The sequence below is a fragment of the Aythya ferina genome (genome assembly GCF_964211825.1).
Source record: "Aythya ferina genome assembly, chromosome: 18".
Classification (NCBI taxonomy): domain Eukaryota; kingdom Metazoa; phylum Chordata; class Aves; order Anseriformes; family Anatidae; genus Aythya; species Aythya ferina.
In genome coordinates, this window is record NC_140317.1 from 5,954,625 (window position 1) to 5,969,102 (window position 14,478).

Genomic DNA, 14,478 nt, shown 5'->3' on the forward strand with positions numbered 1-14,478 from the left:
CATTTCTTAAGATACTTTTTCCTCACTTGAGAAGAATTTCTTTTAAAATCATTTCCATTGCAAAATTTTGAAATGAAAGTACAGTCTCTCCACAGTACACTATTCTCAATAGTAGAACTGTTCACAGAAAGGGCAAGGAACATTAATTCCCATCCCACCTGATAAAATCTTCAAGGAATATACAGTAGCATCATTATTCAGAGATATCTGGAGAAAGACACAAGATAAAGGTGCACCGTTACAGAACAAGATGATTTATTGCTCTTCCAAGTACACTGAGCCTAGACACTTCAGAATTTTCCTTCAATACACAGTATATTGAAACCACTTCAAAAGTTAAATCACTACAAGAAAAAAAGCAGGTCAGAACTAAGCAAGTTGCTTAGAAAAGTACGTACCTAATCCTAGGCTATAATCTGTCCTCGGTTCTAGCAATTGTTTTTTAATCAATTTTGAGTTTGAGATTTTAAGCCCGAAAATTCCAAACCATGAACCACGTCAGCAAGTTAGTAGGGCCATACATGATGTGGGTCTGTTTTTAGCTGTGAGACTGTATTCAAAGCACTTGAAGTGCAAACTTTATATTAAAAAAGCATTATATGCTGACGCAATTGCTGTAGCCATGCTAGGAACTCTCATTTTGAAAAGAGAGAAAGGCACACACAAGGCAGGTCCGCTGAGCTCTCCACACTGTGAGTAAGTGCTAGAGTGAATGCTGAGCTTCACAAAAGATCAGTGTTGTATTACAGATGCCGAAGAATAGCTATGCAACTACTCATTGCAAACCAAAAGTGTGTACACACATGCAATTTCCCAGTGAAACGTTTTTGAGTGACAAAAGCTCTGGGTAAAGCGCGCAAAAATTCTAATCCTGCTTCCTTTGTTCTTTTCTTTTGTTATTTGAATTGACAATGGCCTCAAATATGTCTTTTCATTTTTGTCTCCTCTCCTCTGACTGTCTTGCAGATTCTTTCCGACTTGCTTTTCTCTTCCAGTAATGAAATCTTGACAACTGCTTCCTGCCACATAAATTTGGGGTTGATTTATGAACATTTGGTTTTAAAATGTAAGCTTTTTTGAGATCACAGGCTACTATTCAACACCGCTTTATAGTATGATATTACCTAACCAAAAAAGAGGAAGCATGTTATTGCTGGTTCTTAAGGGATGAACTCCTGGGGAATGGAAGAAACAGGAGAGGGATCATCTCCCATTTTGAGGTCCTTGGTTCTAAGCTTTAAGAAAGACACTGGTCTCTGAGCCAGGTCCTGAAGGATAAAGATTGGAATGGAGGTGTCCTTCGGTTAGGGGTGATGCCCATGGTGATAACAAAGAAATTCTTTTTCCCACCAAGATTATTCAAGAGTATTTCAACCCAAACAGAATTATTTAACTCACATTTTCCCCAGTCGCTGCAAGGTGCCAAGAACTCCATCACCTGTTTAGTTTCACGATGCTTTAACCTCAGCCTCAGGGATGAGTTTTAGACCCAGGAGTTACAAGAACTGTGGGCTGCTCTCCCACACCTGTGGTCCATCTCCTTCACACCTCCACTTTCCATTTAATGAGATATAAATCAGGCACAGCATGCCACGGCAATTAGTGCAGCACATCGGAGCATTTAGTGCTTTTAACACTTAGACATACTATTCCCATATCAGATTAAAAGAACACTGACATTTCTGAAGGCACTTCTTTGAATGATCTTTCCTCTTTTCTGGCCACCACCAAACACTTAAAACTCCTTTACAGCTGTTTCCAAATGCCTTCAAGACTCCCATCAGCTTATATAGCAGCGGGACGTAGAGCCCTAGCCTAGTTCCTGCAGAGGAGCCAAACTTTCTTACTGCAACAAGGCAGTAGAGGAAGTTCTCCCACACAAACGCAGTTGTTCTCACCTTTCTTACTATAAAAGAAAAACAAAGAGGACAAAGAATCAGAATGATTTGTGGTAACCAGAATAGCAAAGGGAGCCTGTTTCTAAATCATTAGCTTGCCCATAGCCCTCAGATCTCTATAGGAACAGAAGTAATCAATCAATCCTTGCCTTTGATCTCTATTTGACAGCAAGCTAGATCTAAGATTACCTGAATCTACAGCCTGTTTTCTCTTCCCTTCCATGTTTCCTCTATGATTCTATGCTTCAAGATGGAGTTGGTACACTAAAAGGCTTAGCTGATGAGCTGTGCTCCTTGCAGACTGCACAGTGTTACCGTGACACAGTCGCTCCCCCTCCCATTCGCAGCCACTGCTCCGGCTCTGCTTCTGTGCTAGCTCCATCCCCAGGTGCAGCTGCCTCTCAGCCCTTTTTCTGTGAGCCTTAAACATTCACACAAGTTTTTAATATTTACAAAAGTAAGCAAAGAATAAACTGTATTGGGGATCAAAGAAAAGCTATCATAGAAAGCTCACGTGCCAATTCACTTATACATGCCAGTCTGATCTAGGATGAGGAATTGCTAACAAGCTCAGCACCACCGCATCCATCAAAACTGAGCCTAGCCTTCAGTGTCACTGACACAAGTCAAGCTCTTAAATGCTGTCAGGCTCAGAAAAGCTTGTGATGTGAAAAACAGGAAAGAAAATACAGGATCAAGACCTTAATCATATTAGAGGTAACCCCTTGTTCTCATGATTTTTTGAGAAGTGATTTTTGCACTGATCCACAGGAACTGTTATTTCTGAAGGCATACAAGTGCCAGTCACAAGATCCAGTACTGAGCTGTACATGACTGTAATTGTGATAAAGTAACACAATTATTTTCATGAAAAATACTTAAGAAGCAACAAAAGCAACAGCTATTTCGCTATAAAGCAATGATGTCCCATTTAATTACTCTTCCAGCTATAATATCTCAGATTCCTATAAGGCTTGCTCTCGGGAGATTTTATCCCTGTTGAATTTTAACATTCAGTTGCACTTCCACAAGCAGACTGCCTGCAATATTCTACCTAACGTCAGTACTGGGAAGCAATATAGACTAGCAGAATATAAAAAGAAAACAATTTTAATTGACAACTATGTCCTTGACTTGTACTGTGACTTTGATCAAACCGCTTAACCTCTCATTTGTTTCCTTGCCTCTAAAACGAAGAAAACATTGACATATTCTAACAGTGTTACTGCAAAAATTAATTAGTAAACACCAGTACAATACTTTGCAATTAACACACGTTCTTTTGCTTTACAAGTAGTATAGAGTATCCTGTTGTTCTTATTCTGACAAGAGAAAAAAAAAATAAAAGGTGTGTAAGACTAAATAATAAAAAAAAAAAAGTAGAGAATACATAAAAAGACTGAGAACCATGCAAATGTTAACATAGCACAATGCTCATAAGGAAGAAAGAAAAAACAACCCCACAATACAACATTGTTTTGCCTCTTATTGTAGATTCACTGCATATAGAATTACATTCACTGCATAATTTAGATGAGAATTTGAACGGAGATCTGGTCAAATCCCTTTCTCATATCAGAGCCAACTTCTAAGTTATATCTGAGTTGTGTCAGGTTGCTCAGGGTCATACCACCAGCACGTGTAAATGCAGCATTAACAGCACAAGTTAGTCAGCACACTTTTAGATATGGAACTTCCTGACCATGTGTCTCAGACATACATTTTGCTACCATTGTGTCTCCTGTGATCAACTGTTGAGCAGAAAGCTGTGACCAGATGATCTGCAGAGGTCCACTCCATCAAATCATTCTGATTTTACATGGCAGAGGCCATTCACATTAATATCAACTTTGGCAATCACTTTCTGCAGCCTACCTTGTGTTGCCACCAGATTCCCACCCCCCTTTGTGCTCCCATCCTTCACGTGAGACTGGCTCTTTTGCTTTCTTGGCAGCACCATTTTGGCCCTTCTAGCTTAATTCACTGCCAAATTTCCTTGTAAACTCCTTGGCTTATCAAGCAGAAACTGCAAAACAGGTGTTGGACTGTCTTGACCCACACTTAATCATGCAAGCAAGTTAAGGGAGCACGAAGTCCCCTCGCCCTTCTCCTGTGGTCTGCCTGAACAGGGGCTGGACATCAGGGATGGACAGGGGCTGCCACTGCCTGCTGCCTGGCACAGAGCGGGGCTGGGGGATGTAAAAGCTCTCACCTCCAACCACCATCCAGAGCAGCTGGAAATGAGGCAACTCCTCTGCCAGATGAAAGGGAAGCATGAACAGTTTATTTGGCACTACAGATCTACTCAGCATCTTATATATTATGCGCTGACAGCTTTGACTGGCTGCTCTACCAGCTCTGAGTGTTACTCTAGAAAGTAAGAAAATTGTGTTTAGTCTGCTGAATGACACCAAGACAGAAGCACTGTCTGGGAAACTGCACACACAATTGTCTTCTCATCCTTGTCAGCTGTTCAGGAATCACTGCTAATTCATCCTTATATAAAGCCTCTCCTCCCACCCCTCAAACGCTATCACTAGGCAAAAAAAAAAAAAAAAAAAAAAAAAAAAATTGTAATCACAATAAAATTTACTTAATGGATATACTTATTCAATTATTATAAATATATCGTTGAAAGGGGAAAGCTTTAAGCAAGTCTTTACCTAAGCCTTATGAAAGTAAAGAGGAATGACAGCACCTGAGCATGATCTGACTTGAGATGAATGGGACAGGTTACACTTCTGTCACAGCTCTGGTTCCACGGTTTTCCCAGTCCAAAGTGTGCCAGGTACCTTCCTCAGGTGACAGCAGCACCATCCAGTAATGCTGTCTCTTGTGTGTTAAATTTGGGAAACCTTTTTGAAGGCAGTGCTGAAAGCTGCCAGCTGGGTAAAAGAGCAGCTGCTGTGTGCATCCTACCTACCTGCACACCACTACGCTGCTGATCTGGATTTCATCCCAGATATAAACTTGGTTTATATCTACTGTTTTGAAGACTTGAGTCTGGATGTTGTGCCAACCTTTACAGCAGAAGAGAGTGCACCAGCTTCCCTAAACAAGTTCCCCACATACACAGGTGAAAAGCATGCCAAGCACAGAAGTGTAAAGGTGAGTAGGTCCTAAAAAGAAACTAAAACACAGTGGGCATCTAATGAAGCCTAGATGCAAAGTCGCCCCAGATTTTTTTGGTAGAGAAATTACTTGCTGTTATGAATAAAATCAATGATTATCAGGGAGAACTTTTTATAGCTGGCTTATAATTTGCTGAAGTATTATTAATACTTTTATAAGTACTTGATTCTACTTTAAATTCATAATCACCTGTGCTGAAAAGTTCCAAATTACACTTTTTAAAGAAAATAAATGAACAAAGTTACTCCCCACTAAAAATAATTTCCTATGAAAATAAAAAGACATAAACATTTTTAGATTTCAACAGAATTCCTGCCTGCTTCTATTCCACCAGCACAGTTGGTTGCTCAAAGCAACAGGAGTTTCTGCTCTGTACATTTTGTCTGAAAGTGTGACAATCCAGTGACGTATTTGGAAATCAGAACTACATAACCCTGCTCTCGCCTCTTCACCCTTAGTGTTACCCAGGCCTTTTGGCTCCTTCTCTTCTCCCTACAGATAAAGGAGAAGGACAGGGTTATCACCTCTGCTCTGCCTCCCAGTTTCCCCCTTTAGTATTCAGCCTCACCCAACCATGACTCTCAGAGCTGCTTCTGTTGGACTCCTACAGAAAGTTCTCAGCACAAGGAGCCTGTAAGGACAAAGTGTTGCACTTTGTGTCACATGAAATACCACTGGGTCATCTATTTTCCTTTTCTTGACCTTGCTAAACATACCATTTTTAGTAGAGCTGTAGTCAAATCACATAGATGCCCAAGTTCTGGATTTTAGACCTAATAGAAATGGACTTCAAACTTATGTTCAGAATCACTGAAGCACAAACACAAAGGTAACTTCTGCTACTCATTTCAAGAAATGCACTTCAAACAAAAAGGAGTTCATGACAGAATCACAGAATCATTAAGGCTGGAAAAGACCTCTAAGATCATCCAGTCCCATCATCCACCTGCCACCAGTATCACCCAATAAACCGTGTACCACACCTATCCTTTACTTAAACACCTCCAGGGATGGTGATTCCACTATTTCCCTGGGCAGCCTGTTCCAATGCACCCACTGCTTGTGATATTAAAACTCAGAAAGCGCAGGAACCAAGAATGGAAACATCGTTACTGATCTATACAGCATAACGCATCTGAAAGAGTTCGTTTTGCATTTTATTTTACTTCACCTGTTACATTACCCAAATTTCATCAAGTAACTGGTTGATTTTCCTCTTCTTTATACCGTCAACTTTGCTGCATATTTGTTCAGCAGCATCCAATCAAGTTTCTAAAATATCAGCCTGCGTGTGCATTATGAAAACCGAAGTCCTGTAGAAATGCATTAAGGAATGACAAGCAAACAAGATGCATACTGCATGTGCTCATTAATAACTGTTTTATACCAGGAGAAAGCCTCAGAGGTCAATTCACCACAGTTGCAATGCTCTGCAATGCCCTGTAATGCACTAACACATCAGGTTAGCACCCCCCAACCTCCTTACACACCTCAATCCTTTCAATTGCCCAATTAAAACAACCATTACTATCCTCAGTAATACAGATGCTTCATACTAAGCACAACATCTAATTGAGGATAAGTCATATGCAGCATGGGAAGCGCAGGTCTGATCTGAGCCTCCCAAGTACTGCTGCTTTATGTGCCCAATTAAAAGACTATTTATTTTAATGACATCAGAAACCTGTCACTAAGTATGACTGGAACACAAAACCAGAGTCTGGAAGAAAGTTAACCTTCTATAGGAAACAGAACAGAAAGCAAAAGAAAGTCTTCTGAGCTCCACATAGAAACAAGGAGCTCTTCAGCTCCTGTATGTGCCTATTTCAACAGATTGTTGTCACAGCTGCAACAGCTCCTCCTTTTTCTACCATTTCTGTGTAATTGTCTTACCCATCCCAAGTGCAATTCATGATTGGTACTGCAAATCAATAAAGTGCCACCTCTCCTTTAACCCAGGAGCTTTGCGTAGCTGGATATTACTGCAGCTGCTAATGCCTGCTCCATTTACCTTCTCTAGGACTGACAACTATTTGTGGGGCATTTTTGCTTTGTTTTTAAATCAATCAGCTTTCAGCTATTATTGATTTGTCATCAAGATGTGATCCAGTTTTGCTGATTGGAGCAAAACTAAAGCTAGGAATGCTAGAAGATCACCTTCATCTAGATTAAATCAGCATTAACCAGGTTAAATGTGGAGAAGGAGTACCCACACTCAGTGAAAAATCAGCTGTTCCATAACACAAAATGGATTACTAAATAATTACTGAAGAAATGCTTTTAACACAAGGTGTAAAAACCATGTTATATCGTTGTGCGACCTCCAAATCTGGAATATATATATAATTTTTTTTAATTTTTTTTTTTTTTTTTTTTTACTATGTCATTGAACTGTCAATATACAGCATTCCCACAGCCTTTAGTAGTGAATTCCTCCAAACTGATGATGTGGGTTGTGTTTTTTTTTTTGAAAGAGCACGATAAAATAAAGATTAAACAGAAAAACTGAACAATCAGGCTTTGAATTTACACTTCTTTCCATTCTAAATGAAGAATAATCCAACCTCACAGTTTCCCAAATGGCTCATACCTTCATCTCAAATACTTTTGCACTTGCAGAAAGACACTTTGCTCTGGCAACTACAAAAATATGCTAAGTTTGATATTCACAAATGAAACAGAGAAGTAACATTTCACACGAGCCAATGCACATAATTCATTTTCCATCATGGATTATTTTCTTCCAGTGATTATGACCTTTTTATCTGCCCTTACATAAAAAACAACTTGTATAAAGAACAAACTCCTTTGTGAGTTGAAAGTAAGCTCAACAAAGCTGACCTTAAAGACAAGAAGTGTACATGCAAATACAGAACACACAACTAGTACAGATATTTCATTCCAGCTGCAGGGTTTCATCTACACTTATAAAATGAAGCCTGTGACCTCTCTGTAATATTGCCAATACCCAGATTCACACAAGGCTCTCCAAAATAATGAAATTTTAAATGTTTTACACTGGCAAACTTAATAGCAGCATAAAGTATACTGATTTTAACATTAAAAAAGGGAATGCTTTATTGTCTGTCATTTATACTTAATCTAACTGTATCTGTTGAAGCTTCCTGCAACAAATCGCAGGCCAGACAAAGAAAGTTAATGATGAAAGGGCCAAGGCCTTGGTTTTGAAGAACCTCATTCTAACAGTTGCTCTATTGCATAGAATCATGGAATGGGTTGGGTTGGAAGGGACCTTAAAGCTCATCTAATTCCAACCCCCTGCCATGGGCAGGGACCCCTCCCACCAGCCCAGGTTGCCCAAAGCCCCATCCAGCCTGGCCTTAAACACCTCCAGGGATGGGGCAGCCATGGTTTCTCTGGGCAACCTGTGCCAATGCCTCACCATCCTCTGAGTAAAAAACTTCTTCCATATATCTAATCTAATCCTACCCTCTTTTAGTGTAAAGCCATTCCCCCTTGTCCTATCACTACACTCCCCAACAAGAGTTCCTGCCCAGCTTTCCTGCAGCCCCCTTCAGGCACTGGCAGGCTGCTGTAAGGTCCCCCCAGAGCCTTCTCCTCTCCAGGCTGAAGAACCCCAACTCCCTCTGCCTGGCTTCATAGCAGAGGTGTTTCAGCCCCTTGGTCATCCTCATGGCCCTCCTCTGGACTCATTTTAATACTTCCACATCCTTCTGATGCTGCAGGCCCCAGAGCTGAATGCAGGGCTCCAGGTAGGGTCTCACAAGAGCAGAGCAGAGGGGGACAATCCCCTCCCTCACCCTTCTACCCACACTTCTTTTGCTGCAGCCCAGGGTACAGCTGGCTTTCTGGGCTGCAAGTGCACGTGGCCAGCTCATGTGGAGCTTCTTGTCAACCAACACCCCCAGGTCCTTCTCACTGGGGCTGCTCTTGATCCATTCACTACCCAGCCTGTATTTGTGCTTGGCATTGCCCCAATCCAGGTGCATAACCTTGCACTTGCCCTTGTTAAACCTCATAAGGTTTGCACAAGCCCACCTCTCAGGCCTGTTGAGGTCCCTCCACATGGCAGCCCTTCTGCATATTGACCGCATCACACAGCTCAGTGTCATCAGCAAACTTGCTGAGGGTACACTCGATCTCACTGTCCATGTCACTAACGAAGATGTCAAACAGCACCGGTCCCAATACCGACCCCTGAGGAACACCACTGGTCACTGACCTCCACCTGGACATTGAGCTATTGACAGCAATTCTGAGTGCGACCATCCTGCCAATTCCTTACCCACCAAGTTGTTCACCCCTCAAATCCATGTCTCTTCAATTTAGAGACAAGGATACGATGGGGGCATACATGAAATGCCCAGGTAGAGGATGTCAGCTGCTCTTCCCCTGTCCACCAATGCTGTAAACCCATTGTAGAAGGCCACCAGATTTGTCAGGCACAACCTGCCCTTAGTGAAGCCATGCTGGTTGTTACCAATCGCCTCCTTATTTTCTATGTGCAAATTTATTTTCTTCTTTTGAGGAGAGCTAACCCTGGTGCAAAGGATGAAAATAAAGTGACAATGCATTGCCATTTTGCCAATTCATTTTTGGAAACAGGATTAACAAAGGCATTTAAAAGCAATAGATACAACTTCAGAAATGTTTCTTTATCCAAAAAAACGTTTCCTTTCAAAGTAGTATTTTATTTGGAAAGGAGGATTCTTATTCTTGGTACAGGGAGTTTCTTGCAGCAGACAGAGGCCCCAACTTAAGGCAAGACACACACACTTCCCTTGTGCCCAGATAAGCTTCAGAGATGCGTCCCCTAACTCTAAATTTGTTTAAATATTAGCCAAGGCTCTGTACACATGAATTGGCATGACAGTGGTGAATTGTTCATGTCCATTAAAAGGAAAAAAAAAGTCTTGAGAGCATCCAGAGTAATGAATTTAATTCCCTCTTAGAGATAGATGTGTTAATTATTAAACAAACCAATATTACAGACCATGGTACAAATGATAGTCTTAAGAACACCCTCACTCATTTGAATATGTGCAAACAGGACTTAGGGACTTCTTACACAATTTACAAGTGGTATACTCAGAAAAGGGATAAATGTTTTAAAATTAGGCTCCACTTCTGTTTATGTAAGTTTTCCCTGTCCCAATCTGACTGGGCTAAGACTGAAAGCATTGAAACAGCAGAAAAAAAATTTGCCCGGGTAGCAGTCCCAAAAAACAGGGAAATTCACAATGTTTTTGTTTTGTTTTGTTTTTATGATTATACTTTTTGTATTTCAGATGACTGCCTTCCTGCTCTGCTGCATCAGTAACAATGTCATTCTGTTTCCCATTGTAAAATCTGACTCTTTAATAAATTACTGCCTGCACAAAAAGGAATGTGCTCATTTTTGCTCATAGCACCAGATTCCCAAAATACAGTGTAATTCTGAAACAATAAGAAATGCCAGATCTTAGACTTTAAATTTCAGTACTGTTATGGAGAAGGTAAACTGGCTGCCAGGCACTGGAACTAAACCAGTGATCATGACAGTCAACTCTAAAGCCTGAATCATCGTAAATGAGAAGCATAAAAGCTTATTGACACATGGTTTAAAAAGTTGGACTGATAAGAAAAGCAAAGGATCAAAAGAAGCATAAAACAAAAACAAAAAAAAGGGGGAAAAAAGGAAAATAAAGCACTGCAAAGGAACACTCTGAACATGAAAAATAGATCAACTTGTACCAGCAACAGAAAACACCCTGGGGTCATTCCCTTGTTTTCATTCTCTCACAAGTGGCATTTTTATCAGCAAGAGGAAAATGAAGTAGAATTGCCTTCACATGATGCTCTACCTGTAAACATTTTCTCCGCTTCTCTCAAGATTTCAGTAATTATTTAGATAGCACAATGGGTAGTGACACTATCAAGGGACCCCTGGAAACTGCATTTGGACAGAGGAGTGTGGAAGAAAGGTGTAACTGGCACTGAACTTCATTTTCTGTTGTGCATACATAGCACATTTCATCTCCCAAAAAGGCTGTTCTTCACAAGCTTTGCACTGTTTTATTTTAGCAGTTGTGTTTAACCAGTTGCATTTCACAGATCCTGTTAATAAAAAGAACTGTGAGAGGGAATGGCCAGAATCAGGTGCTGTTAAAAATCCTTCCTCTCTGTACTTCCGCCTCATCTGCTCCCCATTCTTCCCCAGGAATGACAAAGAGCAAACACCTTGCAGCACAGCCTGAAAATTAAATGGATGGGGCTGAATTGAAGCAATTTCACAGCTGCCGACTTTGAAATCAAGTCAGGGGAATGCTGCATACAGCCATCAGACTGATTGCCCCAGAGCTGTGCAAGGAGACAGCTGCCCTCTCAGTTATCCAGAATTCAGTTCTTATTTTACAGCTCTAATACCAACATGTTCATTTTAGAATTGCATCTGGAAATGACCTAGTTTAATTTACTGCCTTTCAAAATACTGGTGGCAGCATTTTGCAAATGACAATACTTTCAGTTCAGCATATATTTTCAACCACAAAAGCTAAAATAATCAAACATACAATTTTTGATATCAGACCCAGAACACAGATAATCTTAGAGTTTATCTAAGCTTTTGTTACAGCTGGCAAGTAGATCGCTATGATTTGTAAGACATACAAGCAAAACAAAAAAAACACCACACAACCCACTTGCAGGCCACCACAGTAAGAAACCAGTTCAGGCTGGGGTAATGTCTGTCAGCAGACAATTACTGATGCTGTCTTTAAATAAGAACATTTCCACCTTTTTTCTCTTTAAAACAACAAAAAAAAAAGTCTATAGGGATATGAAGCTGTCCTTGATATTCCCTGCAAAAAATGTGATTGGTCTTGCATTATAAAAGGTTGAGGTACAGTGCTGTAAGCTCCCTACTTACCTGACAGATAGATGAGTTGAGCCTGAGCACTTTCTTCCTAAGCATACTGCCCAAAGTAATTCAAGTTTCAAATAATCCACTTTTCAGAAAAATCTTAAGCCATCCTTAAGGATTTTTTTTTTTCTTTTCAAAAAGGTCAGCCTTTCTGACAGCCAGCAGAATTCTTATCTTCATCAAATTTACTAAAAGTGTATACAGACTCATAACCAAATTACCACAGTTCACCATGGTTCTGCACATCAGCAGCACAGTGGTTCTCCATCACCTTCACACCTACCCCACAGCAGTTACAGGATACTGAGCCCCACCATGAACAGAAAAGAAACTTCTGGCCAGAAGGTGTAAAATATGTAATATAGAAATATGTAAAATACCAAGTCCCACTGTATCAGCCAGCCCACCCAGATAATAATGGGCACAATTGGGCCTGCTTCATGCACGCAAAAAAGACTCTTACCTGCTCGGGGCTCTATCGTCTTGTTGGAACCTTCATCCATAAACACAAACCGTCCACCACCAAAATCTTCAGCATAGTCAGACAGATACAGCAGTGAAGTATAGTCAAAAGAGCCGTAAGTCACCTAGGAGTAAAGTCAACAATTACTAAAACTTTACAACATTCTGCTCTCATCTTTGCAGAATATAAGTAATTACGCAGATAGAACTGATTGGCTTTCTAATTTTCCAGTTGTCACGTATTTAATAAAAGGGTCACTAGAAGAACGAGAACATTGCCATAGCAATTATCCATGTTTATTAGTCTATACTGTTTATACCCAGACTACATACATATTTTACACATGACTAGTATTTTACCTGTATTGTTTCTATTATTACAGTTTGCAAAACTAAAGAAATGGTTTTATTGATCTTTGTCATCCTACCTCTACTGAACAGCTGGCAAAAAAGACGGTGTCAGAAGTTACACCTTTGCATCAAATCAAATATATGGAAATGCTCAGATTTATTTATATTATTTCAAAATCAAATTTCCCCATAATGCTGATAAGAACCAAAACCAGTCTGTTTAATTAACCATATCTCTTAACTAATCACAGTTTGAGGTTTCTGGAAACCTCACCTTTTACTCTCTCCTTCACCAGCTATCAAGCAGAAACTTCATGGTAACAGTGAATCAGACCTTCCCGATAAATACACCTTCACTGGAGGAAAATCTGCTCCTTTCCATACAGGTTTTAGGTTTTGTTTTTTTGTTTTGTTTTGTTTTTAAAACCTTCACACATGGCTTTCAAAGTCTATGCTTCCTCTCAGCCTACAGAACAAACATCACATTTTTAAGTATAACAGACTGATTTTTGTTCCTGTTAAAGCATTATTTATTTGCCTCAATATGAAAGTTGAAGATGAAGAAAAGAAATGGTATATATTGAATAGCTTCTCTCTGAGCTTTAAGTACTTAACACTGAGCTGAAAATATTTCCTTTTCATATCTAGGTCACCTACAATCAAAAACATACTTAGGAATCAATGGCTATACTCTCCAATTTCTTTACAGTATATCACAACTCAGTGAAGTTCTGCTTTACACTGTCAAACAGCAAAATGTGCAGCACAGAAGTAGTGCATAAATATACAACATTAGCAGAGTGTTTTGTCTGACCTGGTGACTGTTAGAGGTAAGTGCTACTTCCAAACACAGAAGTTCTCTAAATTTTTATTTTTTTAAAGTTACATTCATTAGTGCCAGTTGAATTTTGGCTCAACACAGTTGTACACATTATTCTGTAAGAGAACATAGCAACAGATGGGATAGGAAGACATTTTAATTCTTACTCATTTTGTTATTTTGACCACACAAGCTTAAAAACAAAATCCAAATCCAGCAATACGCAGCACTGCACAGTCCAAGTCAAAAGAATGAGAAATGTTTTGGTGATACCCTTGTCCCTATATTTACCCAAACCTTATCAGCAATATAAAGGCAGTAAATGTGAATTAATGAGCACATGCTACAGCAGTACCTCAAAACAGCCAGTCTACAGCCCTCCTCCTGCAACCAGCTTTGCAAAGCTATCTATCACCTTCACCACTTTGGTGATTAGAATCTCCAGTTAGCTTAAGGCTCAGCTTGTTCTACTTCAGGCAAGAAAGGCTGGAAAGGGATATGAACACTGCCTATATGGGGATAGGAGGAAGTGGAACAGGGAGAGGAGGGGGGAAAAAGTCTTCTTAATGTAAAAGCCAGTGTTCATGCAAACCGAAGTAGGTATAAACTGAGCATGAATAAGTCTAAGCTAAAAACTAAAGAAAAATTGCACCGAAGTCCTGGAATAGATTTTTCAATAGGAGAAATTCAAGGCAAACAAAACAAAGCCAATTCTGTGTCAGAGCCTGACAAGTCTGTGAAGAATGACAGGATCCTTCCCTTGAGACTGCAGAACTCTTCTAGTCCCGCATTACTTCTCTTAGAGAACATTATAAGACTATTCTGCTGTCAGGGTTGAGTATGCAGCAGCAATTCCATTATAAATCAGGCATTTGGCGTTTGAAAGATCCAGCTCCAAACAAATTCCATCCAAGACGAAATTCCACATCTTA

General features: G+C 40.0%; 1 protein-coding gene across 1 annotated transcript in view; it reads right to left on the bottom strand.

The window, feature by feature from the left end:
• Positions 1 to 14,478, bottom strand: part of OGFOD3 (2-oxoglutarate and iron dependent oxygenase domain containing 3) — a gene marked incomplete at its 5' end in the record, with an annotated part of 43,222 nt that overhangs the window by 3,818 nt on the left and 24,926 nt on the right. Inside the window, one exon of the mRNA XM_084492591.1 lies at positions 12,377 to 12,500. Within this exon, the coding sequence (XP_084348717.1) occupies positions 12,377 to 12,500 (124 nt within the window). The remainder of the gene's footprint in view (positions 1 to 12,376; positions 12,501 to 14,478) is intronic.